The sequence below is a fragment of the Carettochelys insculpta genome, chromosome 14, assembly GCF_033958435.1.
Source record: "Carettochelys insculpta isolate YL-2023 chromosome 14, ASM3395843v1, whole genome shotgun sequence".
Taxonomy (NCBI): Eukaryota; Metazoa; Chordata; order Testudines; family Carettochelyidae; genus Carettochelys; species Carettochelys insculpta.
In genome coordinates, this window is record NC_134150.1 from 646,477 (window position 1) to 674,403 (window position 27,927).

At 57.6% G+C, this 27,927-nt stretch overlaps 2 protein-coding genes across 8 annotated transcripts in view; one reads left to right on the forward strand and one right to left on the reverse strand.

Moving 5' to 3' along the window:
• The first annotated feature begins 4,028 nt into the window (after positions 1–4,028).
• Positions 4,029–13,710, forward strand: PARD6A (par-6 family cell polarity regulator alpha). Of its 2 annotated transcripts, none has more exons than XM_075008587.1 (3): positions 4,029–4,153; positions 5,771–5,993; positions 12,777–13,710. In XM_075008587.1, the coding sequence occupies exons 1-3, from the start codon at positions 4,091–4,093 to the stop codon at positions 13,526–13,528; spliced, it is 1,038 nt and encodes a 345-aa protein (XP_074864688.1). In that variant the 5' UTR covers positions 4,029–4,090; the 3' UTR covers positions 13,529–13,710. The 2 variants fall into 2 exon arrangements, with proteins under 2 accessions (XP_074864688.1, XP_074864689.1); XM_075008588.1 differs by having other exon boundaries at positions 12,780–13,710.
• A 3,051-nt stretch (positions 13,711–16,761) lies between these two features.
• The window catches only part of ENKD1 (enkurin domain containing 1), a 64,166-nt gene continuing 53,000 nt past the window's right edge, over positions 16,762–27,927 (reverse strand). Inside the window, exons 1-9 of one of the 6 annotated variants that reach the window (XM_075008378.1) lie at positions 26,049–27,765; positions 25,017–25,120; positions 24,751–24,855; positions 24,248–24,472; positions 22,014–22,186; positions 20,798–20,959; positions 20,457–20,626; positions 19,414–19,550; positions 16,763–18,801 (exon numbers count right to left, since the gene is read on the reverse strand). In XM_075008378.1, the coding sequence (XP_074864479.1) occupies positions 18,641–18,801; positions 19,414–19,550; positions 20,457–20,626; positions 20,798–20,959; positions 22,014–22,186; positions 24,248–24,472; positions 24,751–24,855; positions 25,017–25,101 (1,218 nt within the window). In that variant the 5' untranslated portion in view covers positions 25,102–25,120; positions 26,049–27,765 and the 3' untranslated portion in view covers positions 16,763–18,640. The other 5 variants (XM_075008377.1, XM_075008376.1, XM_075008375.1 and 2 more) reach the window with 5 other exon arrangements.

Genomic DNA, 27,927 nt, shown 5'->3' on the forward strand with positions numbered 1-27,927 from the left:
ACCTTACGAGATGTCATTTGAAAAGGCTTAATCTGGAGAGTATTAATGTCCTGTTGGATTCTATGTGTTGTCATTGCGTGGGAATTGAGGAGGTTTTTGGTGTGTGTGTGTGTGTGTGTGTGAGAGAGAGAGAGAGAGATGGAAATCTGTTGTGAATTGGGAACACTCACAACCAGCCATGCAGGTGCAACACTGGAGCAACCAGATTCTGATGATGGTCCTTTTAAGGGAATCCACACTCACAAGCACTGCTCCAGGAACTGTTTACAGTGGAGCTGTCTCAGCACCAGCAAAATCATAGCCAATGCAGATGGCTCACTTCATAGCAAAGGCTCTTTCTACCAACCTGGAAGAAAGTATAAAAGAGGGGAAGTGACATCATCACGTGGTCTCTCTCATCGGACAACTCAACACCTGGAAACAAGTCTGGAGGCCAAAGAATGAACTGGGGAAGTGGTAACAGGGTGAAGGTGATGTACAGCCTATGTATGGAAGGCCTGTGACCTACTTGTAGTGTCTGTCAGGGTGAACCACGGCCCAGGAAGGGAAAGACATGCACTCACAACCTAAAACCGTCTGTGCTCCCTGGGAAGCTTTTCCAATTAGGACCAGTCAAAGATTTCTTTATCTTTCCAATGCTCTTGCTGCCTTCAGTATTGGTGGGGGCGGGGAGGAGAAGTGGTGATGTCCTTGTACTGGTCAGAAGACACCAATGTGGGGTCCTGACGGGTCTCCTGCCCCATCTAAGATAATAATTGTTCAGTCATGTTGATTTGCCCTTGCTGCAATTAAAACATTTGCTCACACCTGAATTGTCTAATTATCATTACATGAGACCAAGTATTTATACACCCATCTTGAAGACAAGGAATGCCTTACGGGCACCTTCAAGAGAAATGATTTTGATGGAGATACAAATGCAAATTCTACACAGATTTTACCCTTTAGGTTAGAACCATGGAAATTCACCCCCACTAATGGTCATCAAGAGAAAATCTGCCTCCAAAGAACTTGAAAGGCTGAAGTAGAAGGAGAACAGAAAGATGCCCTGAGTGAAAGTGAAACAGAATGTTGGTAGCTGACTGTTGCAGCATCAGCCCCGACCAGTCCCTAGGACAAGGGGCACTGACCTCCAACATGGGATCTATAGAGCAGGAAAATAATCCAGGAATTACCTGCTGTACCAACTCATCCTACAGGCTGTTGGAATAGCTGACACGGGGGCCTGGGTGTATGTTTATTGGCTTACAAACACCAGCTGTCTCATGCCCACACACCCTCACACACCTAGCAGTAATCTGAGCAGCCAGCTCCTGTTTCCAAACACACTACCAAATGCAGGTGCCTGAACGGAGAGCTGCTGTCACTCTCAGGGGACACACTGTCCTAGGTTCCACCCCTTCCCCGCATCCCAACACAGCCACTGGGAGCAGAATGGTGCTTCCTGCAAGTCTCCAGCACAGTGCCAGCTCAACACCAGACAACATGTGAGATGCAACCAGGGCAGCGTTTACGTTCCCATTTGCACCACAGTTACTAATTGGGGCAGAGCCCAAATGGCATGACTGGAGTGTCCTCATTTCCCTTTTCCTTTTGGGCTCCCATCACCTCGGACCTATCTTTGGATCCCAGCCTGGGTGATGCCTGGCAGATGGCAGGTGGGTGTGCAGAGTGCATGGTTGGATCCTAACCTGGCAGTGCAGCCACAGACTGGCAGGGCCATCCACACAGTGGACACACTTGGGTACAACTGACAGTCACACTCTGGCCCAGTTGACAGGAAAAGACAACACCCAGAGCCCTCACCTGTAGGAACCAGAGTGTCTATCAGGTTGTGCTGTGGCTATTCCTTCTCTGCTCCCTGCTGTTAACTTGGGAAATAAACCCCATTACAAACGGAGTTTGGGCAACACCCTCTGCCCTTCGATTGCCACATAAGCTTGCCGTGCAAAGCAATGTGACCACAATATACCAGCATATTTAAACCTCACATCACCTTAGAATGTCTGGAAATCTCGCCCATCTCTCAGAAGAGCCATGGAGAAGAGAGGCCTTGGAAAGAAACCGTGCCCATCATCATCCTGAAACAATCACCTCCCTTGGGGGGGAGCACTCATTCACACCAGGTCTCCAGGTACCAGTATGCACCACAATTCCTCAGCCATGAGATCTGTGTAGAATCCAGAAAAACTCCACTCCAGAATCTTAGCTTTCCGTTTTGTTTTGCTTTGTTTTGTTTTGTTTTAATTGTGTTTCCAGCCCTTATGGTTGTTAAAAAAAAAAATTACCTTTGAAAAATGTAACCATCTACAATAGATGCTTCCTGAGTCTGCTGACAGCCTGGAACAATAGTTTGAAGGGCCTGAACTGTCTCAGTCACCAAAATGGAATGTTGACTCTGAAACATAATGCAGACACTATAAATGTCAGCACTGACATCCGTTTCACTGTCAATAATTTCAGTAGAATTATCAGGCTAAAGTTCTTTCCCCAAATGGCCTCCCCGACTTTCCCTGATGCCATAGGCCCTGACTGTTCCTTCTCCCGCTGCCCAGTCTCCAGCTTTCCCATAGCAAATATGATGAAGCACTTACACGTTGTAATTAAAAATCTCTATGGCATACTGAAAACTAGCCATGTGTAGTCTTATGAAAGGAAGAGAGATGAACATCACCATCATGAACTGGAGCAGCTGGGCTGGCTGTACTGCTTGTGTCTCCCAGGTGTGATGGAGTGGGGGATACCTGTGTGTGTGTGTGGCTCACAGAGGGTGTGAGGCTCCTGCTGAGGGTAACCCTGACGACCAGGTAACACCTTTGTACTGCAAACAAAGGAGGAGGTGAAGCCTGAGGGGTTTGAATTGGAACTGGGAGTTGAAAGCAGTGAGTCTGGGCTGGGAGAGACAGAGACAAAGGAGGGGGCAAGGCCCCAGCTCTGGGGGCCCCTCGGGGCCTCCTCTCCTCAACATGGATTGGACTGGCTGTCTCTGCCTGCTGCACTGACTCCTCTGTATAATGCTGTGTCCTGTCGGCTAATTAAACCCGCTGTTTTCCCGCTGAGTGAGAGACTCTCCTGCCTGCGGACGGGGTGCAGAGCTTGGGGGAACCCAGAACCCCATCACACCAGGTACATCACAAAGACCTCTATGCCCACAAGCTGCTGCAGAATGCCTGGCCTGCTGCATGGAAGCCTGGCACAGGAGTTGGATCCAGCTTGGTCAATGCTGACCCAGATGGACATGCATCTCCAGAGTAAGCAGAGCCTGTCCCTGCAGAGTCTGAATGCAGAGAGACTTCTGGAGAGCTGTCCTCATCACAGTGACCTGCATTCATCCCAACACAGACCAGCTTTATTCCCATCCTTCCAAAACATACCCACACCACCCTCATTCTCCTCACCTTCCAATGGCGCATGACCCCCTCCATGCCCTGCCCCTGACCCCGCACTTCTTGGGCATGACCCCCCCGCTCCATGACCTGCCCCTGACCCCGCATGCCTTGGGTATGACCCCCCCTCATGACCTGGCCCTGACCCCATACCCCTGAGGCATGTCCCCCTCATGACCTGGCCCTGACCCCACACCCCTGGGGCATGACCCCCCCCCATGACCTGACCCTGCACCCCTGGGGTATGTCCCTCCCCATGCCCTAGCCCTGACCCCGCACCCCTGGGGCATGCCTCCCCATGACCTGGCCCTGACCCCACACCCCTGGGCATGTCCACCCATGACCTGGCCCTGACCACGCACTCCTGGGGCATGTCCCCCTCATGACCTGGCCCTGACCCCACACCCCTGGGCGTGTCCCCCCGTGGCCATGGCCCGCCCCTTGCACCCCGCCGCCTCTGGTGCTGATACACCTTGGCGCGCGCCCACCTCCGTTACCTAGGCGACGTTGTCAGCAACCTTCCATCCTGGCGCAGGGGACGTTCTGAGCCCGCCCCCTGGCCTGGCCTCCGCCAATCCCACGGCAGTCCCTAACCTGCTCGGGGTGACGTCATGGCCGGTGAAAACCCCCCGTGGCCGCAGGAGCCGCAGCCAGTGCGGGGCGGGAGGAGCAGCTGGGCCCGGCCCGGCCCGGCCCAGCCCAGCATGGCCAAGCACCACCGCACCCCGGCGCGGAGCCCGGAGCCCGTCATCGAGGTCAAGAGCAAGGTGCGTGCAGCCGGCGGCGCGTCCCGCAGCCCCGGGGCGGCCCAGGTGCCCGGCGCGTTGTGCAGCGGGTCGGTCGGTGCCCGGGGGGCGGGGGGGCTCCAATCGCCCTTCAGTGCCGGGGCTGAATGGACCCGAGAGCCCCCAGCCCACCCCGGAGCCGCCGGCGGGTTATGCAACAGAGCCGCGCGGCCGCCGTGCAGCCTGACTGCCCTAGCACCGGTCCCCGGGACAGCGCAGCACAGGCCCGGCCCTCCACGGGCAAGGCTCCGCCTAGCCCATCAGCTGCGGGCCCCGGCTGGGACTTGGCCTCCCTGGCCTTTGCGCGGGGCAGGCGCCCTGCCGTGGACTCCGCCAGGCGTCTGTGCCTGCTGGAGCGTGGCGAGCGGCTGGCGGCGCTGCCTTGGCTCTGCGGTCTGATTGGCTCTGGGGTAGGGGGGTTGACTTTGCTGAGGGGGCAGAAAGAGGGTGCCCCGGGGTTGTTGGCAGAGAGATGAGGGGCTGCTGGTGCCCCTCAGGCAGTCGGGCAGAGAAGACAGACAGCCCAGGCCAGCCCAGCCCAGCCCAGCCCAGGCGGTTGCACCCAGGGACCTTGCTGACCTAGTAGTGCGGTTCTGTCCAGGCTCATACTGGCCCCTGTGAGTCGCTGGGTAGACTTTATTGTTGCCTCTGGTCTGGGGCTCCTGGGGCAGGAGTGTGGGATGGAGGTTGGGAGCATGGGGCTCTCCTGATGGTCCATAACTTTTCCACTCAGCTGCCAGAGAAGGCAGCTGCTCCTGGAGGAAAGGTGACTGTGGACTTGTCTGCTGGCACCTGAACCCACTGCTTGCGTGTGCCAGGTGTACAGCCTGTCAGGCAGGCCTGGGTAAACCCAACACTAGAAGTGGAGTGCTGCCCTGGCTGTGCACCAGGGCTTCCAGGTCATGTGAAGCTGGGCTGTCAGGGGATGCAGAGGAGGGTGGTGTAGCCTTTTCAGCACAGCTGCCAGCCTATAGGGAATGGGGGTCTGCTTCTTCTGCGTTGCCAAGTAATGCTGAGCAAAGGCCTTGCCATCGTCTCATGCAATGGTGAACACACAGCCAAGTGCAGATGCAGTGCTCCCATTGTGAACTGGGCACGTGGCTGCTCTACATCTCTGCCGCACCCTTTCCCAGCCTTCTCACCCCTGAGAGCTTCCCTCCTATCTGCAGTGCCAGCTGGTTCCAGGCACCTCTCTTCCCACTGCTCTGACTTCTCAGCACGCACACTAGGTCTAGGCAGATCCCTGTGCTCTGGACAGACCCCACCTGGGCCAGCAAGTGCCCCAAGACAGCAGCAAGTCCATCAGAGTGGGAAGGATGAAGCCAGCTGGAGGAGTTAGGCTGCTGGGGTGATGCCCAGAGCTTGTTGGTGTGGACTGAATATAATCTGACTTCACTCCATGCGTGGGCAGCATCCACCTGGTGAGAGCTCCTGACTGATCCCCAGGAGCTGTATGTTAAGCCTGCTCTTGGGGCCTCCCAGCAAGTGGTTGGGGAAGGACGGTGACTCTAGTGGCAGCTCACTGCTGAGTCTGGGCCCCCTGGCTACCACGCTGGCCAGTAGCTCTCTTCTAGCCCTGACCCCTCTTCTCCACCCCAGTTTGATGCCGAGTTCCGACGCTTTGCCATGAAGCGCTCCAGCGTGGGTGGCTTCCAGGAGTTCTATCAGCTGATCCAGACGGTCCATCAGATCCCCTGCATGGACGTGCTGCTGGGGTACACAGACGTTCACGGGGACTTGCTGCCCATCAACAATGACGACAACTACCACAAGGCCCTCTCCTCGGCCAACCCACTGCTCAGGGTCATCATTCAGAAGAGAGGTGAGTGTGGGCCACTGTTGGCTCCCCACATAGGCCTCAAGTTCTTTACCTGGCTAAGAGCTTCCTTCAAGGAGAAAGTAAGGAGTGGATTGGCCTGAGCCGCTATCCTAGAACCTAAACATCAGACTCACTGCTGCCTGTTTTATGATAACTTTGTGGGATGTTGGTGCCCAGGCATTTCAGCTGTGTGGTGTAGCTTCCAGGGCACACCTGGGTAGTGATCTTTTGCTGCACAGGAAAAGTGTAGTCTGCTGGCACATATGGTCAAGGGGTGAATTGTATCTTCCTGGCTCCAATGGGAGCTGCTAGCTGTGAGTGGTTCTTTGCTTTGATGGTGATTTGTGGTCCTGTGGGGGGAGTGGTTAGGTGAGGATCTCCTGGACTTCACATGTGCCTATGGCAATGTCCTAGGCAGGTAGGTGTGATGCGAGAGCTGGGGCTGGCTGTGCTCAAAGATGCGGTTTAGTCTTTAAGTCTTCCACGATACCGCTAAAAGCGTGGCTCTGGAGAAAATGTGTGTAGGGCCTACCAAAATGACAGCATGCAGTCCTGACCCCAGTAACTGCACTGTGGGCGTGGCCCCTATGTGCTGTTCCTGGCACTGCACTGACCCGAGGCTGGGCTGTGAACCTGTCAAGCTCCCGGGCTCTGCAAGCTGAAGTTGCATCTGTTCCCACTGAGAGTGAGGGCTGTTGCTGCACCTGCAGCCCAGGAGCTGGCTTCACCTGCCCAGCCTGGATCCGCAGGGGCGGGAGCAGTGCCTGTTTATCATGGTGCTTTACAAGGCAGCAATACCAGAATCACTGATGCTTTTTTTAGGAGCTTGTGAGAGTTTCTTAAGCCAGGACACTCTCCCCAGGACTCCAGCAGGCAGAGCATCCTAAGACAGGGAGGTGTGGGGAAAGCACTGATAAAATACAGACGTTACCCATCTCAGGAGTGGCACAGATGGGGCATCATTTCAATGAAACGAATGGGCCCCCTGCAGCCTGTCAGAGCGGGCTCTGAACAGGGTTCCCTCTAATTTTTTCCATCCATATGCAAAATAAATTGTATGTGCACCAATGCTTGTGCAGCTGTGCACCACCAGCAAAAACACACACTACTGGCTTGGGTGGCAGTGGGTGCCTGCTCTTGAACCTCTTCTGAGGAGCTACCCAAGGTCCCACTCCTGCAACCCTAAAGCCCTGCTGTCCCGTTAGGTGAATTCAATTCCATAGCGTGTTGTTCCTGGAAAGTAGCTCTTCTTTTCCACAAAGGGCAGAGCAAACTCTAAACAACTGGCACTAACCTGTGGCTGTGCTGCAGTGTTCTGCCCCAGAGATGAGTGACATTCCCCATGTGGGAACGTTACATTCATTCATTACCCATATGTGCAGAGTGTGAGAACAAAACTTGAAATACCTGTGAACCTAGGGGGGAAACTGGCCACAGGTCTACAACTTCTCTCCTCTGGATGGATCTTGGAGTATTTCCAGTGGTCTAATTCATGCAGGCACTAGGGTGACAGTGGACGTGGCTAAAATGCAGCTACCTTTGGGGTGGAACAAGCTCTGCTTGATGCACAAAGTAGTTTATGCCAGGAAGTGGAGGCTACTGTACCCAATCTCGACTGCCGGGAGGATTGTGAGACGGAGTGCCAACTACATGTAGTCCTGGGCAATGTTCCCCCAGTTTCTTCCATCCATATGTGGAATAAATGTTATGGGCACCGAGACGTGTGGATGCGCGCCACTAGCGGACACACGCTGTCAGCTGTGAGTGCTCACTCACTCACACAGTCAGTGGGTGGCACTTGAATCTCTGCTGCGTGGGTGCCCAAGTGCTCAGCTTACAGGGGACGCTGCTCCTGGGCAAACACCACGGTTCTGGCTAACGCAGTAGTGGGTCTTTACAGCTCCTGAGTAGTCGGTAGCAGGCTGGGGGGCCCACTCCACAGGGCCGTGCCAAAGCAGTGCTTTGGGTACCACTCTCCAAGTTATGTCTATTGCATGGGCAAACATCATCCTTCTTATGCCTATAGAGACCCTTAGTCCCAAGCCAGCTGGAGGGCTGGTGAGTCCCCTGCGGTCCATTACAGGGCACCAGGGGAATTCCTAAATGGCTTGGAATAGCCAGTTGTCTGCCTCTGGCATCGGTGCTTTCAAAGCACACACTGGAGGGAGGAGACCCCTGCTACTCTCAGGTCATGCAGCCCTGAGTATTAACGCTCCAGGATCTGAATACTGGGGAGCACCCTGGTCTCATCCCTGTGGGATGGCTGAGAAGGGTGTGCCCCTCATCTGCCGAGGGTGAGCGCTTCTGGGGTGAGAGCTTACCACTCACTTCCAAGGGAGAGGAGATGGGCAGAGATGGCTGTAGGCTGAGAGCTCAGGACACACACAAGACATAGCCCAGGGCTAATCTTTGTCCCTTCTCTCACCTCAGCCGTCTGAACCCTGATGACCCAGTTCCCTGGCTTGGGGAAACTGAGGCACAGAGGGGGCACTGACATGCCCCCTCTCAAGTGGCTCCCAACTTTGTCCCTGCGCTATAGGCGCTAAAGCAGCCATCCACTCCCCAGGAGTGCAGGCACAGCTGGGCCCAGGCTTCCAAGTGCAACACAGGGCCCTACAACCTATGATCATCAGCAGAGAGCTGGTGGGCACTTCCCTCGGAATGCCACAGTCGTGTCTGTGGCTGACTTGTGTCAGGCGGCCCCTGCCTGGAGAGTTGGCTTGGGAGCAGGCTGTGGGCCGAGAATGCTGCCTTGCCCGTGGAGGTAAGGAGGGGCCAGGCTCTGTGGCACACAGTGCCCTCCAGTGCTGCTCGCCACACTGCCCCCCGCCCCCCGCCCCAGCAGCACTATCACTTCAGCTGAAGCTGGGAGTGCTGAGTCATCTGCTCTGGAAAGCCCTGAGTGCAGCTAGAGGTGGGAAGGCAGGGGAGCCTCTCCCCAGATCTTGCGCACAGCTCACAATCTGCCTGCCCCTGCACGCCCAGCAGCAGAGATAAGCGGGGTGGGGGATTCTGGCCCAGCTCACTGGTGCAAACAAACTGCTCCGTGGGCTCTGCAGGTTGACTGTCCTCGCCGCAGGCTGCTGGCAGTGAGGGGAAAGGTGCCTGGAGCAGCTGAGTGGGGAGCTGAACAGGATCCCGTTCTCCTCCAGGCTCAGTGGGAGCTGAAGCTGACCCACATGTAGGCACAAGAGGTGCTGCCCAGCTGCTTTATGCCCCCCCTTCCCGAGAGAGGCTCACGTCTAGGTCATGGCATGTGTGGGGGAGGCCCTGGCACTAGCCAGGCCTGAGGGCAGGCCCCAAAGTGACAGCATCCGGGGGCGGGGGGGGGGGCAAGAAACTGGTGTAGGTCTGCCCCACAGTAAGCAGGGCCTTGTGGACATGTGTCCTGCCCTGCTGAAAGGCTGGGACCAGGGTGGTGCCATTGTGCTAGGGAGCCTGGCTTTGGGAGCACCCCAAGAGGCTGGAAGAGCTGCAGCCCAGGATGGACATGCAGAGCACCTGCTCTCAGGCACACATCGCGTAAAGCTGCAACAGGTCCCTGTGCCTAAGCAGTAGGACCCAGCCAGTCACTGGAAGGGTGATGCCAGGGTGAGTGTGGGGCTGTCAGAACTAGGGGTGGGGGGCGGGGGAAGGGGCAGGTGAGTTTGTTTGGCACAGCACGTTCCCCAGGGCAGCATGAGAGCTAAAAGAGCCTCGGAAGTCTGCAGCACAACCTTTAAATTACAGTCCTCTCCTGGGTTTTCCTGGTTGGATCACAGTCCAGGTAGCCCCTGCTTACCAGCGAGACTCCCCTGTCCACATTGCTTAGTGCTACTCAGCAGCTGTCACATCCCACCCCAGAGTGGGCTGCATTTTGGCGGAGGCCAAGCTGGTGATGTGGGAAGCAGGTGCCACTGAAGCGTAAGATAACAAACCAGGATCTGCAGGGTATGGCAATAGGGTGAGCGAGACAGGCTTGTTGGAGCTGCACCCTCTCCCAAACACACACACAGTTCCTGGGGTCTGGTGTCTGCTGAGGACTGTGTGAGAACCCAGGCGGCTAATGGGATGTGACTGTTGGGAACTGGAGCAGTAACGAAGGCCTGGAGGGCACGGAACCGTGGGAAGGGGAAGTTTGCTGGGGGTGGGGGATGAGGTATCCCACTCAGCTGCACTGCTCCACCTGCTGGGCAGCTTCTGTCCTGGGCTTGGGTGGAGAGGGACACCGTGCAGGCTGCCCCTGAGCAGCTTGTTGTGATTCCCAAATTCTCATTTCTCAGGCTGGCTGGACTGAGACACTGCGGTGACGACGTCTGGGGCCTTGTGCCGATTGCCCTGGAGGCATGCAGCAGGCTCAGCACCAGGAGGTGCAGGGTGGGCTTCACCCCGCTATTGCAGCCTGACCAGCAGGGAGCCCCAGGTTCTGTCTCTAGGCCTGCTGGGCCTTTGGCTGCCAACCGGGGGCTGATGGGTGGTGGCGCTCTGAGCCAGGGGAGCCCGAGCTGTTGGGGCCAGAAAGGAGCACCAGCCTTGCAGAGCCTCCCTGGTGCCCTTTGGAGAGAGGCCCTGCTGAAGCCTGAGGCCACAGCTGAGAAGACAAGACTCAGTGTTGTCCAGTGCTGTAACCACTCACTGCTGCTGCCCTTCCATCCAGCAGGCGCCCTGGGTATCACTGGGGCAAGGGCTGTGGGGAAGGCCTATTGAGCAGCATGGCACACACCATCACACAGTGCCATGTTGTACAGAGCCCCCTCCCAGGCCTATTGCCAGGGTCCACGTGCTTCCACGCAGCTGCGAGTGCTGGCCTGGCTCCTGGCCTGGGGGCTGTTGGAAGCTGTACGGCTGGACAGGATGCACTCACCTCTGTGAGGCTGGGGCAGGCTCTGGCCACCTTAGGCAGTGAGCCCTGGCTCTGGGGAGATGGTACCATGGGCGCCTGTAGTGAACGGATTTTTCTCTTCTGCCGGGAGCTAAGCTGAGCTGGGTCCTCCTGCACGCTGGTGTCTGTGTCCCGGGGTGCACTCCCGCCCCCGGGCTGCCTCGGGAGCTGCACCCCCTGCAGCAGAGACCTGGTTTCTGTTCCCAGGCCCAGTGGTCTGCTCCTGCTGCACCTCCACTTTGCACTGCATCAGCCCCTGGGCTTGGGGGGGGCGGGGGTGGATTGTAAATTGAGGTAGGGAGCGAGACCCCATGTGGCCACAGAGGTTTCTGGGACATGGGGGCCACCTGCCCCTAGCAGGCCAGGGTCCTGCAGGCAGCTGATGGGGAGCTCCCTAGGAGCTTGAAGCCTGGCAAGACATGGTCCTGCTCTGTCCTGGGCATGTGGCTGCTGGCTCCTTTATCGGCCCCTGCCCCTCCGCAGTGAGGTTGGCCTGCCCCAGGGCTGCCAAGGCAGCACTCCCTGGAGGTGGTACTGCGCGCCTCACATGCACTGGTGACTCAGACAGCAGCAGGGAATCGCTCCCAGAAATAGCTGGGAAAGGCCTTGCAGAGTCTCCTGGGCTAAAAATACAGCGACGTGTGTACGCATGGCAAGATATTTATAGCCACCCACACCCTGCAGGCAAGCGGGGGCCAGGAGAGGTGCTCACCACTCAGCCAGGCAACTGCGGGAGGGGTCATCACTCCAGGCTGGCTTTGGAGAGCCCCTGGGTCTGACCCTGCCAGGGCTCCCCTAGACAGTCCCCTTTCCTCCCCTGGCTGCCCCCTCCCCTGCCGGGGGCACCCTGGCATTACCAGACATGCGAGGGAGCGGGCAGTGAAGTGACAGACCATGCTGGGGTGGGGGGGGGGTGCATCTCCTGCCTGCCAGCCAGCCCTGGCTCCCCACTGGGGTGCAGGTGCCTTGGCCTGGTATACTTTGGGAGCAGGCCACTCATGGGTTAACTCGGTGGGGTGTGGTATTAAGGCTGAGGCATTCAGATTGCTCTAATTCCAGCCTGGTACATGCTGCATAATCCCCTGGCCTAGACAGGGACGGCTGCTGGCTGGAGCTGCAGCAGGTGGGACAGAGCTGCAAGTCCTTGGCATGGATGGTGCATTGCACACCAGAGCTGGGCTACCTGCATGGAGGGAGTGGAATTGCTGCCATGTGAGTCTGCAAAGCTGTCAGTCAAGGCCAGTTTCTCTCTGAGGCCGGGGTCAACCGAGAGCATCCTCTCCCTGAGCTTTGGCCTGCCAGGCAGCCCAGCGAGGTGGGGAGCACTGTGCCAGGGTGCAGTGAGACCCACTCACACGATCCCACAGGATGTGGGGAAAGGAGCACGGGGCAATCAGCTGCCCTGCCCAGCTGGAGGTGAGTGCTGGGCTCCTGCTGACCTCCCATGGGCAGGGACACGAAAGCGGGAGCGGGGAGTTTTGAAGGGGGACATGGTGGGGCCTAGCCTGGTGCAGTAACACAGGGTGGCTTGGCTGCAGTCTGCCCTCCTCTGTGCCTGCTGGAGGCAGGGAGCTGCTTGGGGCTGCCGTGACCTGGGGTACCACAGGTCAGAAGCGAGGGCACTGGCAGAGAAGGGAGAGCCCAGGGTGGGAGAACAGGCAGCTGTACATTATTAAAATGCCCCAGGAAGATGGGCACAATGCACAGAGGGGAGCGGCCTCTGCCGTGGGTGCCCTTGGGCTCTGGGTTGCATTCCTGAGCTAGACTGCTGCCTGTGCTGGGCCAGCTGCTTGTATGGCCCGGGGCGCCCAAAGGGCTGGGCCACCTGACTGGGGTGTTGGCCCCAGAAGGGAGGAGGGGGCAGGGTTGGCCTGCTGGGGATGGTGGTTCCTGTCTGACCCAGGTGCTCTCCTTGGTCCCTACAGCAGAAGCAGACTCCAGCGTCTTTGCCTCCAATTCACTGCAGCGAAGGAAGAAGGGGCTGCTGCGACCGGCGCACCACCGGGCCAAGCCGCAGCTGCTGATCGGCCTGCCCCAGGACTTCCGGCAGATCTCCTCCATCATCGACGTGGACATCTTGCCTGAGACGCACCGGCGCGTCCGGCTGCACAAGCACGGCTCTGACAAGCCGCTGGGCTTTTACATCCGCGATGGTGTTAGCGTGCGCGTGGCCCCCCAGGGCGTGGAGAAGGTCCCCGGGATTTTCATCTCCCGCCTGGTGAAGGGCGGGCTGGCCGAGAGCACGGGGCTGCTGGCTGTCAGTGACGAGATCCTGGAGGTGAATGGCATTGACGTAGCCGGTAAGTCGCTGGACCAGGTGACGGACATGATGGTGGCCAACAGCCACAACCTCATTGTCACCGTCAAACCAGCCAACCAGCGCAACAACATCATCCGCAGCAGCAAGGCCTCGGGCAGCTCGGGCGTCTCCACGGACAGCACGCCCAGCCCTGCCTCGCAGTACCTGAGCCACTACAGCACGGCGGAGGGTGAGAGCGACGAGGAAGGGGACCTGGTCATCGAGAGCGACACCACAGCCTGCTGCCCCAATGGTGGCCTCCTGGACAAGGGCTGCCATCATGGCCTGGCGCTGCCTGGCTCCCTGCACACAGTGGCCAGCGCCAACGGCAGCCGAGGGGGCAGCCTACAGGAGAACAGCACGCTACTCACGCTCTAGAGTGCTCACCCCCCACTGGCTGGGACTAGCCGGGGACAGGCCAGGAGGCGGCTCAGCTGCCCTCCCTCTCACTGGCTTTGGAGCAGCAGGTGGCATGAGAGGCCCTGGCAGCCAGCTGGGTCCTGCCACAGCCAGTCGTCTCCTCTCCAGCTGCTGCGCAGGAAGGGGGGCAGCTGGCAGCAGAGATCTGGGGGGGAGGGGGTACGAGCCCTGTCTGGGGGGAACCAAACGACTGGACACTGCCCCTTACAGGGCCCCACTCCAATCCTTTCCTTCCAATCAAATGTTTTTTAATTGTTTTATGAAAATATGCATCATAAATTAATATATTGCGACGGGCCATTAAACCTTTTCTAGAACATGCTTGCTGGGCTCTTGCTTGTTGGGAGGGCACAGGTCCCAAGCGGGGCCAAGGCTCAGGGTTTGCCCTAGCCCCACAGCTGTATAAATAGGGGCAGGGCAGGCAGAGAAGCCAGTGCCTCCAGCTCTAACTGCTCCTGGCAGGTTCAGAAAAGGGAACCAAGACTGATGAGCAGCATGGAAGGGCTGACATCGGAGGCGAGATTTGAAAGACAGGCTTACAGAGATGACAAAGGAGGGGGGAGACAGAAGTCTATAAGATCATGGCTGGGGTGGAAAAAGTAAATAGGTAACAGTTACTTACTCTGTCCCATAACAGGACCTAGGGGCCACCTTAAGAGCCAGCAGGTTTAAAACAAACAAGAAGAACTATTTCTGCACACACCACACCATCGACCTGCGGCACTCACTGCCAGAGGGTGGTGTGAAGGCCAAGACCATAAGAGGGTTAAAAAGGGACTTGTTAACTGCATGGGGGATAGCTCCAGCTAGGTCATTAGCCAGGCTGGGCAGGGATGGTGTCCCTGGCTGCTGTTATCAGGCCTGGGAATGGCTGATGGGCTAGCTCACTTGGTGATTGCCAGGTCAGTTCACTCCCTCTGGGGCACCCGGCATCAACGAGTGGCAGAAGACAGGCTACTGGGCTGATGGACCTTTGGTCTGGCCCTGTTCAGCCATTCCAAAGCAAAGCCCAGCTGGTCTCCATGCTGCCATGCCAGCCCCAGGAGCCCAGGTGCTCCCAGTACAACCAAACTGGGCCAGCATCTCCACCACTGTGTCTCTGCCAGCCCCAGATGCTCCAGGCACTGCCCCCAGGCTTGGAGGCAATAGCAGTGATGCCCAAGGAGTTGGGCCAGTGAGCACTGGCCAGAAATCAGCTGTGCCCCTCCATGGCTGGGCCAGGAGAGGGAGATGGATTTCCCAGGCTGTTCTGCGAGCAAAGGCAGGCAGGAGATGCTGGCTAGGCCAGTAGTATAGGATGGATGGGTTGGCTGTGGGGCAGGGGTAAGACCCTCCAGGCCACGAGCCAGATGCTGCCCACAGGTTCATTTAAATCCTGACCACAGCACTTCTCTGTACCATGGGCCAAAAGCCCCAGCTGGTCCCTGCAGCTGCAGCTGCTGCCCCACTCATGGCAGATACGGACAGGGCGGTGCCTGGAGGCAGGGCAATGCACAGTGCTGCCTAGCCCTCTGCCCAAGGGTTGGACATGGCACCCGCTTCCAGGAGAGGAATGGGGCCAGGGCAGACAGGGAACCTGAACCCCAAGCCCCTTCCACCCTACTCCCAAGCCTCCTCCCACAGCCTAACTGCTTGTCCCAGCTCTGAGCCCCTCTTCTGCATCCCAACCCTTAGCTCTCCTCCAGAGCCTCCTCCCACAGCCTAACTGCTTGTCCCAGCTCTGAGCCCCTCTTCTGCATCCCAACCCTTAGCTCTCCTCCAGAGCCTCTTCCCACAGCCTAACTGCCTAGCCGACCTGAGCCGCTTCCTGCATCTTAAACGCCTCAGCCTTAGTCCAACTTCCGCGCCCCATCCCGAGTCCTCACCCCTTCCTACATCCCTGCCCCATCCCAGACTCCTCTCCTGGACCCTGAACCCCACCATGGGCTGGAGCCATGAGCACCGTAGGGAGATGTCCCAGGCCTCCACACCCCTACGCCCCACCCACGGGGCTGTGTGTAGCCTGTGATTGATTTTTTTCCCTCTGGGCCAGTGACCCTTAACAAAAAAGGTTCCCCACCCCTGGTTTAGTGGAATTTGATCCACCGCCTATGGGCTGTGTCCCATGGATGGTTTTCACCCCAATAAATAGGGGCCCAATCAGTTCAGAGACAGGCCATTTCCCGCAGTCCAGCTGGAGCCAAGCCCGGGGCAGGGTAAAAGGAGGGCGGAGACACAGGTGCACACTCGGTACAGAAACGAGCTGGCGAGACTAAAAATTAACCAAGGAACTGAAGGACAAGAAGAAAATAAACTTTAGTTACTGGTACACCCAGAGGCTGGGTAAGAGGAGGAATTGGAAGGGCTTGTATGAGCACAGCTGGGTTAACTGAACCCCAGTGGGATGGGGCGGGCCCCCCTTGGACTGTTAAAATCAGAGCCCATTTGGGTAGGACTGAATGGGTGAAATGGGTGGGGGAAACTAGCCCTTGGTTCCTGAGTCAGGGATACTGCAAAACCCCCCAGCTCAGCTGTGTGGCACTCAGTAACTAACCCCCCACCTTCCCCCTGACACAGCCCAAGATGAGGTACTGGTGTCTGCTACAGCCCACCAAATCCCAATAAGGCACAGCATGAGCAGGGCCTCATGCCCCAGCCTGGCACAGCTAGGAAAAGGGGCTGCGTGGTCATGGGGGGACCTCAGTGAAAGTGAGCCATGCTGCCAGGTCTAACACACGCTGGGCCCTTCCAGCTGTAACTGACACGTCCCAAACTCAGCCGGTGGAACTTCCAGCACAGAAATTCTATACGAGCCCTGGCCCAAGTAGCTACAGCAGAACTAATCCCCTAACAAACACCACTAATGGCAGATGTGATTTTTGATCCCATTTATAATGTGCAAACAGAACAAAGGCTGCAAGTGCGAGTGTGCTCATGCACACTTGGAAACACCCATCGAAAGGGCCTGACAGGACCCTCAATTGGTTAGAAGAAAAAAAAAAAATCAAACCAGAACAAGGTGAATAATATTTGGGAATTGCTTAAGAACATGTTACTAGATGCCCCAAATGCCACCCTTGAAGGAAAAAAGCCACATCTGTTAAACCAGGGCCAGGCAAAATCTGGCCCAAAGGCCGTATGTGCCCACCAAGTCCCTGGATCTGGCCTTCAGGAGCCTCAGCCAGCATCCCAATCCCACCCCCTAACCGTCAGTCCCCCTTCCTGCGCCCCTGCCCCATGTAACCCAAACCCTCTGCGCCACTGCTTCTGCACCTACAACACTCCCCAGACTCTGTACCCCACTGAGACTCCTCCTTCAGGGCAGAATCATCTTCTGCACCTATGCTGCCTTCTGGACCCCGCACCCTGATCTCCAGTCCCAAGCTGCCTTCTGCACCCAACCTCCAACCTCCATTAATACAATGGAAGAATGTGGCCCTTGACCAGTTACCAAATTCTTGGAGGGGCATAAAATGTTATTGTCCATCCAACCCAACCAGGTTAAAGCAACCTGGCTTAGAGGGCAACTACGAACAACAGGAACCATGGAAGCCAGAGGAACTTGCTAGGAACTGATGTAGAAGTTGAAGCCGGGAATGGCAGAAATTGGTAATGAGAAGCAAAGGGACACAAGAAGAAAGCTATGACCTGCGCAGTTACAGTGCGTAAGGAGAACTTTCTTTAAGGTACATGAGGAAAACGAAGAAGCCTAACTGCACAATTATCTGTCTGGAGTTGCTCCCTTTCCAATTTGGCACCAGTTGGCTGATGTATTGCGCATCAGACTGGGACACAGCAAGGGGAATGTCCCCTGCCCACAGTGAGCAGGAAATGCTGCCGTCCTGAGCACACAGTCACGCTTTGTTTGCTCTGGGATAGCGAGGGAGCGGGTTGCTGGACCAGCTGCCCTCAGCCAAGGGACTCACCCTGGACAGGGCTGGCTAAACTCGCTTCAGGACATCAGCCTCTGGCGCCACATGCACATACAGCCAGATCACCACCGCACGAGTGGTGCAGGCTACACTGGGCCCTGCCTCCCAGGGGAGCACCCAGAAGGCTTCTCACTCAGCTCCTGGGCCCCACAGCACCCAGACATGCACTGACCCCTCTCCCTTTGCCTCAGTCAGTGCAGTGCCCACCTGGGCATTCCCCACCCTGGGCTCTGCCAGGGCCCGGTCCACTCCATTCCAGGCGGCGCCCCCCGCCAGCAGAGGACCCAGCCGGCTGACCCCCCCCGCCACATCCTGCCAGTCCTGAGTGCTCTTCCCACAGCACAAAGTACCCCCAGCCCCTCCCCACACAATTCTTACAAAGCCCTTTCAAAGCTGTGTGGCCCCTGCCCAGCAGGGCCCCCCTGCCCTGGCCACGTCACTGCTGGAGCCCAACACCTGCGTCCCCTGCCCCTTTGCCATGTGTCCCAGGCAGGTGTGACATGCCACGGCTGCAGGGCGGCCCTGTCCCGGGCACATGGCCTTTGGCTGAGGCTGCAGTGACCAGGCAAAGGGAGCCAGGAGCAGGGACCCAGGCCGGGCTGGCAGGAAGCTGGCTCTCCAGCAGGGCTGTGTTGCACCCTCCCCAGCTGGGGGGTCCGAGACTCTTCCAAAAGCAGATCTCCCGCCACGAGGGTCAGTCCCCAAGTGCCCCTGCAGCTCTCAGATCCAGCCAGGGAGAAGGCAGGCAGCCAAGGGGGTACAGCCGGTGGCACAGGAATGGCTGCTCCTGCTCTTTCCATCACGCCAGGTGAGCGAGCCAGGGAGCCAGTCATGCAGTGTGGGGGCAGGTCCGTCGAGGCAGCAGCTTTCCAAGCAACACTGCACAAATGGTGGCACTGACCAAGCTGCCCCTCTGACACATCCCAGCAGACACACGCTGGGTGCAGCCTTGAAGCAGTGACCCCATGGTTGCACCCTTGGGTTCGTTTGGTGTCGTCACCCCCATGGGCCCAGCTTGGCTGGGCGTCCCCAGGCTGGGCTCTGGGAATCCCCAGTGCAGGAGCTGCTGCAGCTGTAATGGAAGTAGATCGCCATCCCCTTCCTCCCCAGCCCATGGAGCTGCCAGGAGTCCACATGCAGGGCCCTGTCCATCCCCACCTCAGGAGTCCAGCTTGATGAAGACCTTGGGCCGGGAGAAGATTTTCAGGGCCTCGTCTATCTGTGACAGCTTCTTCTCCAGCTCCGCTCGCCTCTTCTGAATGCTCAGGGTGTCAGCCCGCACCGGCAGCATCACCAGGTCCTTCAACAGCTGCTCCTGGCCTGCAGAGGGAAGGGGCTGGTGAAGGAGCGTGGCCAAGCTTCTCCTTTTCTGTTGTTGAATGCTGGTTCTTGGCCCGCAGGGACCAGCTAACCAGGCATGACACAGTCCACAGGGGCAACAGATCCTGCAACCTGCTGTGGCTGCCACACCAGTTGTGCCCAGAGGTAGCGCATCATGGCAGAGAGGGAGCCACCCCAGCTAAGTGCAACCACCCTTGGACTAGTGCGTCCTGCTGCACGTATCACACTGCAGCTGGCCAGAGGGGTGGCTGGGAGCGCACGGCCTGCAGAGTGACTGGCTCAGGGCTGGGTGTCTGGGGCTGTCCCAGGGCATGGGGGACAGAGACTAGCAGTGTAGGGATGCCAGCTCCTTCAGGTGACTGACTTGGTCAGAGACCCCCTTGAGACAGACGTACCGTGGAGTCTCAGGGGGATCTCTGTGACCAAATCACATTCCAGAAGAGAGAGATGCTGTGGCCAAGGCTAGCACTGCAGTGAGCAGAACCATCCCTGTTACAGCATGTGCCTCTACAGAGCAGCCCCAGGAGGCTGGTCTCTCCCCACCCGTTTGGGGAGGCCTCGCTGGTGCTGAGTGAGTGGTTCTGCCCTTACTCTGAGTCAGGCTGTTGAGGGTTTCCAGCCGCTTGCTCTCTGGCATCATGGTGTGACCTGGTGGCATGTCAGGGTCGGGCAGGTTCCGCCGCTGCTCCTCCAGCTCCCTGCGCCAGTGATCCTTCCGCTCCAGCAGGCTGCCAAGGGAGGAGAAGAGGGTGTCAGCCCACGTGGCGAGGGGAGAGCGCCAGGCCCGATGCCAGAGGACACTGAGCAAAAGGCTCAGCTAGCAAGAGAACAGAAGCCTGGGATGGGTGCCAGGGACACAGCAGGACTAGACTTGTCACCGCATGGGGTGACCAATGGCCCTAAGGACCACAGGGCAAAGTCTCTCCCCTGGTCGGGTACAGTACAGCTGTGCAGGCTTCTTACACGCCACGCTGTCAGCAACAGGTTGGGGCCCAAGGCCTCTACCAGCCCTTCAGCTCCAGGCTGGGGGCGCCAGTGGCCAGGGCTGAGCAGTGCACCCCGGCGTGTTTCCAAGCCAGACAGGGACTCGGCAGACGCAGCAAAACCACTTCCCATGGGTCACCCTGGGGCCAGGCCCTGAGCTGGATGCGGCCCAGTGAAAGGGTGCAAGGTTCTGTCTCCTGTTCCCAAACCAACCCCCAGCACCCCGAGCCAGCCCCAGAAATCAGCCAAGCCACTGGCCCAGGTGGGAAAGGCCGGGGGAGCTCTGCCCTACCCTGCGCTGGCCATCATGGGACATGCTCAGCATGTAGGGGAAGCAACTCAGGCCCCGGGAGGCTCCTAAGTCACTTTGACACCCCTTCCCTTCAAGGCCAAGCACCCACATGGCCTTGGGAGCAGCTGTGCAGAACTCCTGTGCTGTGCAGCCTCTCCCTGACAGCCCTGGTCCAGCTGCCTGTGCACAGCAGCTTTGCCAAGCTTGGGCCAAGCTCCCCACTGGTGTCACTGCGCTGGCCCCGGGAGCTCGCAAAGTGGAGAAGCCGAGGAGGCAGCATGCACATTCAGGCTGCCGCGCCCCACGCACAGTACAGCAAGCGGGTATGGAGGTGCTGGGCCGGCTGGAGGCCACATACTACTGGGGCACGTGGCCCTTCTGCTTGGCATTGTACTTTTCCTCCTCCCGGCGCTTCTGGTCCAGGGCCTCGGCCAGAGACTGAAGCGAGCGCGAGCGTCGCAGGGGGACCTGCTTGGCGGTGCGGGCGTTGTGTCTGATGAAGTCAATGCTGGTGCCTTCGACCTGGATCTGGAAGGAAATGGGGCAGTGCGAGGGGCTGGACAGGCAGGCGCATGGCAGAAACAGGCTCCCACCAAGGCTGGTGGGAAGCAGCCTGTGCCCAGTGAGAGACAGGCCCATTTCTGACATGGCAGGAGCCCCCACGAATGGGGGGCCAGTGGGCTGGGCGTAGCCCCTCACCTTGGCATCGGTGCTCTCTCCTCCTGCTGCCTCTGTGTCAGCCACCGCTCTGGTCTTGGCAGGGCTGGGTGACAGCGACCGGCGCGGCTGGACCCCGGAGCCGCAGCGGGAATAGGCCCTCAGAAATTTCTGAGCCTCCAGCTTGGGTGGGGGAGAGCTCTCCTGCGAAAGGCAGACACCACTGCAGAGACAGGGACAGCCACATGGCATAGCCCCTCAGATGGAAAGACTGACACCTAACCCGGGGAACATGCAACCTCTGTATGGGTTGCCAGGGAGGGCATAAACTGGCTTTTGGGTGCCACAGCAGCCCTCTGCAGCTACAGAGGTGACCACAGCCCCTGCAGCCGCGTGGCTGGGTGCAGGCTGGGCCAGGATGGACCTTTAACCTTCACTTTTCGGTGCGGATGGGCGGATGTTCCACACCAAGCCCAGCTCTGCTGAGAAAAGGCTGCCTGGGTCGCGGCAGACACATCGTCTCGCACGGGGAGCCCTGCAGACAGCCAGAGGTTCCAGGGGCCCGACTGTCCAGATCTGGAGAGCTGGTGCCTGTCCTATGGAAATGTGTGGGTCCCCTGGGTCATGGACCGAAACCTGTGATTTTGTGACAACTTGGAACAACCCAAACAACTGGGTTTTCTACCGTAGCGACTGAGCAACCAGCTTAACAGCATATAAACTGCCTGGTTCATCCTGTAGGTCTGGAAGGTGACTGGTGCTAGAAAGCCATGTGACCATGACCCCTGGAACAGGCCTCCATTTTGGAATTCAGGTTTTTCCCCACAGGGAGCGCGTACGTGTGTGCGTGCGTGCGCGTGTGCGCTAAAACAAAGGGTTCCCAGCCAGGGGTAGAGTCTATTTAAGCAGTGGGAATCTTTCAGCTCCTTTGTCTTCAGGCGGCCATGGCCATTGCTTAACACACCGTCAGGAGAAAGAGAAGCGCTTTACAGTGCACTGGGGACCCAGGTCAGGATAGGATCTTTCCTGACTTGAGGCTTTCACCAGCTACAAGAACAGCTGTTTAGGGTAAGAATTAGCAAGTAACTCGATTCTTAATGGAATACAATTGGGCAGCCAGGCTGGGAACTCTGCTTGCTGCGGAGATGCTGGGGCCACACTCAGTCTCCAGGACATGCCAGCTGGGCCATGCCTGGGCTCATGCTGCTGGCAGCTGGCGCAGTGAACCTGGAAGGGCTGAGGAGCAGTGGGCAGGTACCTGGAGCCTGGCCTTCACCTTGGAATCCACAGTCTCATACTTCTGGCATTTCCACAGGGCCTTCACCGGCTTGGGCTGGCTGTGCTCCCGTGCCAGCTCCTTCTCCTTGCATCTCCTCTGGATCTCCCTCATCCGCCTCAAGTTCTCCTTCTCATGGTCCTTGCACTCTCGCCCTGCGTGCCCCGGAGAGACACCACTTTTACCAGCAAGCCCTGCTGAGCCATGGAGGATGCCCAGGCCCTCTGCTAGCTGAGAGACTCCATCCACTCAAACAGCTGCAAGCTGGCTCTGTGTTCCAGCCATCGGGGAGACCATCAGACCCAGTGAGCCTCTTGTAAGTGCACAGATGACACTGGCTTTTCTGGAGCCTGCTGCTGGCCCTCCCAGAGGCAGAGACAAGTGTCACACAGCCAAGAGAGTCCCCCAATCCCAATAAAGGAGAGTTCTCCACTGACTCAAGCAGCTCCCAGCCTGCACCAGCACAGGGGACGCACTGGGACAGACAGCAGCAGGCACACACTGCTGTGGCTGTCCTCTGCAAGTACAAGTTAGAGCAATCTCCAGGCTGCTCAGCCTGGGCAGAAAACAGGAGAGCCAGGATTGGCTCAGTGTCCAAGGCCAGCTGTAACCTCTGAGACCAGCTAGTCTGATCTGTACAATACAGGAGACCAGAGACCTGCCCCAGAGTAGCTCCTGGAGCAGAGCTGTTAGGAAACATCTGCGTTGAGTTGAACCCTGCACCCTGGGCTGGAGAATCCCCCACCACCCTTGCTAAGCCATTCAGTGGCTAATTACTCTCACTGGAATGGATTTCCACCTTTCTCCAGCCTGAGTTTGCCTGGATTCAACTTCCAACATGAGCATCCTGCTAGACCTTCCTCTGCTGCCTGAAGAGGCTATTTGCGGATGACACAAAACTAGGGGGAGAGGTAGATACGTTGGAGGGTAGAGAGAGAATCCAGAGGGACCTGGATAAATTGGAGGACTGGGCCAAAAGAAATCTGATGCGGTTCAACAAGGAGAAGTGTAGAGTCCTGCACCTGGAGTTACAGGCTGGGGACCGACTGGCTCAGCAGCAGTACGATGGAAAGGGACCTAGGGGTTATGGTGGATGAAGGCTGGATATGAGTAAACAGTGTGCCCTCATAGCCAAGAAAGCTAATGGCACACTGGGGTGAATGAGGAGGAACATTTTGAGCAGATCTAGAGAAGTAGTTATTACTCTTTATTCGGCACTGGTGAGGCCATATCTGGAATATTGTGTCCAGTTTTGGGCCCCCCAGTATAAAAAGGATGTGGATTTGCTAGAGCAGGTTCAGCGAAAGGCAACAAAAATGATTAAGGGTCTGGAGCACAAGACCTATGAGGAGAGGCTGAGGGATTTGGGCTTGTTTAGTTTACAGAAGAGAAGACTTAGAGGTGATTTAATAGCAGCCTTCAACTTCCTGAAAGGGAGCTCTACAGACGAGGGTGAGAAACTGTTCTCAGTGGTGTCAGATGGCAGAACAAGGAGTAATGGTCTGAAGTTGAAGAGGGAGAGGTGGAGGTTGGATCTTAGGAAAAACTTCTTCACCAGGTGGGTGGTGAAGCACTGGAATGCGTTGCCTAGAGAAGTGGTGGATTCTCCATCCCTTGAGGTTTTTAAGTCCCCGCTGGACAAGGTCCTGGCTGGGATGACTTAGTGGGGGTTGATCCTGCTTGAAGCAGGGGGCTTGACTAGATGAACTCCTGAGGTCCCTTCCAGCCCTGTGATTCTGTGATTACGAAACATTTGGTCCCCAGGTGGGGTGGCTAGAGACCACAACCAAATCACCCTTAACCTCTTCTGGGGCAGTTCTCAAATTCTGCTCTCTCAGGGCCCTGGGGGAGAGTGGGGGTGCCAAAACCTCCTTCACAAGGCCCACCTCAGAGCTCTTCCCACTAAGCCACGCATCTGGATAACGACTGGCTCTCAGCCTGCATGACGCCGTGTCACAGTGAGGTCCACAGGCTTGTGGCACTGTGTAACCCCCTTCCTCTCAGCATCTGGAAACGTGCTGCCCCCTCAGTGTAACATATCCCCTGTCTGCAGCCAGGGTAAACTCAAGTGCTCCGAGGCCGCCCTGCCACCTGCCCACCAGCAGTGAATCCTCTCCACACTCCCTCGCTTTCCACCCCCACCAGCCCTGGCCGCTGCGCCCTATTCAAGCCTTCTTCCGGCCCTTTGCTGCCATAAGCCGCTCAGCTGCACTTACTTTTCAGGGGCGGCTCTCTGTGCAGAGAGATCCCCTCCAGCTGCAGCAGAACCCCAACCATCCCCTTCCGCCCCTTCTCCAGGGCATCCTGACCATCGGGGCGAATACGTGGAGCAGGGTGGGCAGGACGGGCACTGTAGCAGGTGGGATACAGGCTGGGGTCGGGGGCCAGAGGCCCAGAGAGGAAGTCGAGCTTCAAGGCGTTCCCTTCCAGCCTCCCTCGAGCTAGAGAGAGACAGCAAGAGAGTGAAGGTGCCCAGCACCACCCCAGCCCCTCCTCCATGCATGCCCAGGCCCAGCCGGCCTCAGCCAAGGCAGCACTGGTGAGGCTGGAGAGCCCGGGCTCCCCAGCCCAACTTCTCTAACTTCTAACCAGGGATGCAAACAAGTAACTGGTTAACCCGTAACAGAAACCAGTGAGGCTGACGCTGCCACACGGGGGCTGGCAAAGGAGTCTTGCATGAGTCCCCGGTTTAACCCCGTAACTAACCGATAACATTTACACTGGTACTTCTTTACTTGACAGTCACATCCCCACTTCCAACGCCTCTGCCACTCTCTCTTCAGCCTGGTCCGGGCACCGGAGCCAACGGGAGCGCCCAGCACCTCTGCAAGTAAGGCAGGTCCATTCTGCTCTCGTGGAGTAATGCTGCCAACTCCACAGGTCCAGGCACTGTGCAGCAAGGTGGGCCCAGGGAAGGGCAGGCCTTCACCAGAACTAGCCACTGGACGGCTACGGAGGATGACCTTCATGCTCGCTGACACTCACCTGACAGGGGACGTTTGTAATAGTCCGGGAACAGCGTGGGGTCTGGGGGGATGGGTCCTGAAATCCTGGAAGGCCCCTCCGACATCTCAGCCTTGGCTCTGCAGCTGCAATCGACAAGCAGATGCTACTGGGAACAGAAACCAGCTGTTTTGTTCCCTGGGGATCAGTCGCCCTCCGCTGCTCTGTCCAGGGAAGATACCCAGCTAGGGAAAACACTGCTGCCCTGCAAGCGAGGAAACTCCACCCCTTCTGGAAAATGGTCAAGGTGCACACCTAACTTGGGAACCCCACTGCGCAATGACCGACCAGTGGCCAGCATCACCCCCCCACAGAGTCCATGTTTGCTGCTGTAGCCTGCCAAGCTAGGGGCAGACCACTCAGTAAACCGCCCTGCTCTGTCCACTGCCTCTAAAGCATCTGGCACTGTCCACTGTTGGATAACAGGATACTGGCCCACAGGGGGCCACTGGGCTGACCCAGCAGGGCTGTTCTTCATCAGTCTCCTCACTTGGCTTACGTGCTCTTGCCCTGGGTCTGCCCTGCAGCGTGCCTGTAAATGGCTCCGTCTTGCAGCCCAAGCATATCCAGCACTGAGCTGCTGGCACAGGCATAGGCGCCCGCTGCTTTGGAGAGCAAGAGGGTTTCTCTCAGGGCCACATCAGAAGAACTCACAGCCACGATCCAAGCACAGGGTCAAACAGCACCCACCTTGTGAAGCCTGTGGGGGAGAGGGGTAGGGGTAGGTGGGTGTGTGGGTGGATGAGTGTGGGTGTATGGGTAGATGGGAGGTGGGAGACACCCAGCAGCCACCCTTTCCTGCTGCTGTGGGCTTGGATCTGGCTTGTTCCATGAGCAGCCAGTTTAGCCCCTGCCACAGCTTTGACTTGGGAGCATGATTTGTAGCTTGAAGTCTTTGCACCCTCCCCAGTGGGAGCGCCTGACACCTGGGAAAAATGTGTGAGCACGAGCGCACCCGGTCTGACCCTCAGACCGCAGGGAACGGGTTGGGCTGGCTGTTTGGTTACCACTTACCAGCCTGGCTGCAGCCAGACTCATTCAAACAGCCCTGTGATGCTACTTGCACAGCCAGTGACTCTTCTGGGCAGCACCTCCTTTTGCAGTCTGGTCACAGCTGCACCTGCAGGATCCCTTGAGCCCCTGACAGCCAGGGAGGCATGAGATCCCTGGCTTGGGAGCACAGGGCTTCTGTCCCCTGGAAGAACTGAAGGAAGCAGTTCAGACAGATCCCTACTGTGTGGGGGAGGGTGCTCTGAGACTTGCTCCCTGCTCAGAAAATCATAACAAACTGGGCCAAGCCCAGAGCCATGCTGAGCAGTAGTAGTTCCCAGGGGCTTTGGGAGAGCCACAGGTGCACAGGGTCAGGCCTCATCTCTGAATAGCAGCATGTGGACAGCTCAGTCATTGTGACAGACAGGCAAGCTGGCCAGCAGGAAGATTCCCCCCCGACCAGCATTCCCTCTAATTTTTTTCCATCCATGTGTAGAATAAATTCTGTTATGTGCACCACCAATAGAAACACATGCTGCCCACTGTGGGCAGCTGCGGGCGCTCTGCTAACCAGCTGGATGGCATCTGAATCTCACCTAGGTGGCCGCCCAAGCACTCAGCTTACAGGGAACCCTGTCATCCCTGCGGTGTGATGTGCCAGAAGATCACAGAGGCACTCAAGGGAACAGAGTCCTCGATTCCACTTATACGACAATGAATTATTGATAAAGAGCTGGGATTAGAGACTAATGGCTAATCTGCCAAGCCTGCCAGGCCCACATGGAGGCACAGTGCGTGGGGGCATGAGAACACTTAGCAGACCACCTACTGATAATGGGCCACATCCTCCCTCACTGAACAGACCTTGTCAACTCTGGCCCTCCCCTGGACTAAGACTCCCTCTTTAAACCCTCCTCTGAAACCCACCCCCCGACTCATGCATCTGACAAAGCATTTTGTCTTTGCCCATGAAAGCTTATGCTCCAAAATATCTGTTAGTTTTTAAGGTGCCACAAGACTTCTTGTTGTTTTTATCAGTAGTCCACTAATTATTCGCCCCCCAGGGGCTAATGAAGAGGTGATAAACGCAGTGAGAGGAAATAACTTTTCTACACCACCTACAGCTGTGAACACTCCCAGTCCTCAGTAAGACCCTCACTTCTCAATCCTGGCCCATGGTGTCTGACCAGCAGCCCTGCCCTTCCTGGCAAGGTCACTAGTTCGACTGATTCCCCGTTCCATCCACAGAGCCACATGCACACAGTCAGGGCAAAGCAAAGGCAGCCTCCTGCAGTTACCAGTGGAGCCCTGCGGAAATCAGCCAGAGGGTTCACACAGAAGAAATAGGGAATCTGTCACAGAGATGAACACAAAGGCAGAAGTACATTTAGAGCCCATTAGGAAAGATGTACTAGGGTGGATTTTGGAGGGCACCTGCCCTATGGCTAGTAGGGAGCCGTGATTGAATCGGAGGACTGTGCTAGCCGCAGCAGGGCCTCGTGAGTGAATTCAAAGCCCATGTTGGCCTAGCCTATCTTTCTCTTTCCATTCTCTTGCAATGGGATTAGAATAACGGACCATAGTGCCCGGCCTTGCTGTGCAAACAGGCTCTCAAATGAGGCAGGGTGACTTCACCTCCTGGAACGCAGCACAGGCTGGCACCAGATCAGAGAGGGGAGGGGCAGCAGAGCTTCTGGCATTACCCCTTCCTCCAGGGACAGCCAGGGCAGATTCTGAGCCTGCTCCCACCCACGTCAGTGGCTGAAACTTCCCTAGCTTCAGCAACACCAGGAGCTCGCCAGAGGCCACCAAAAGCGGGGAAAGGGGGGTTAAAATGAGGACAAGGCAGGAAAAGCCATTAGCAGGAGAGGTGGGATGGAAGACCGTTTTCCCCTGCCTATGG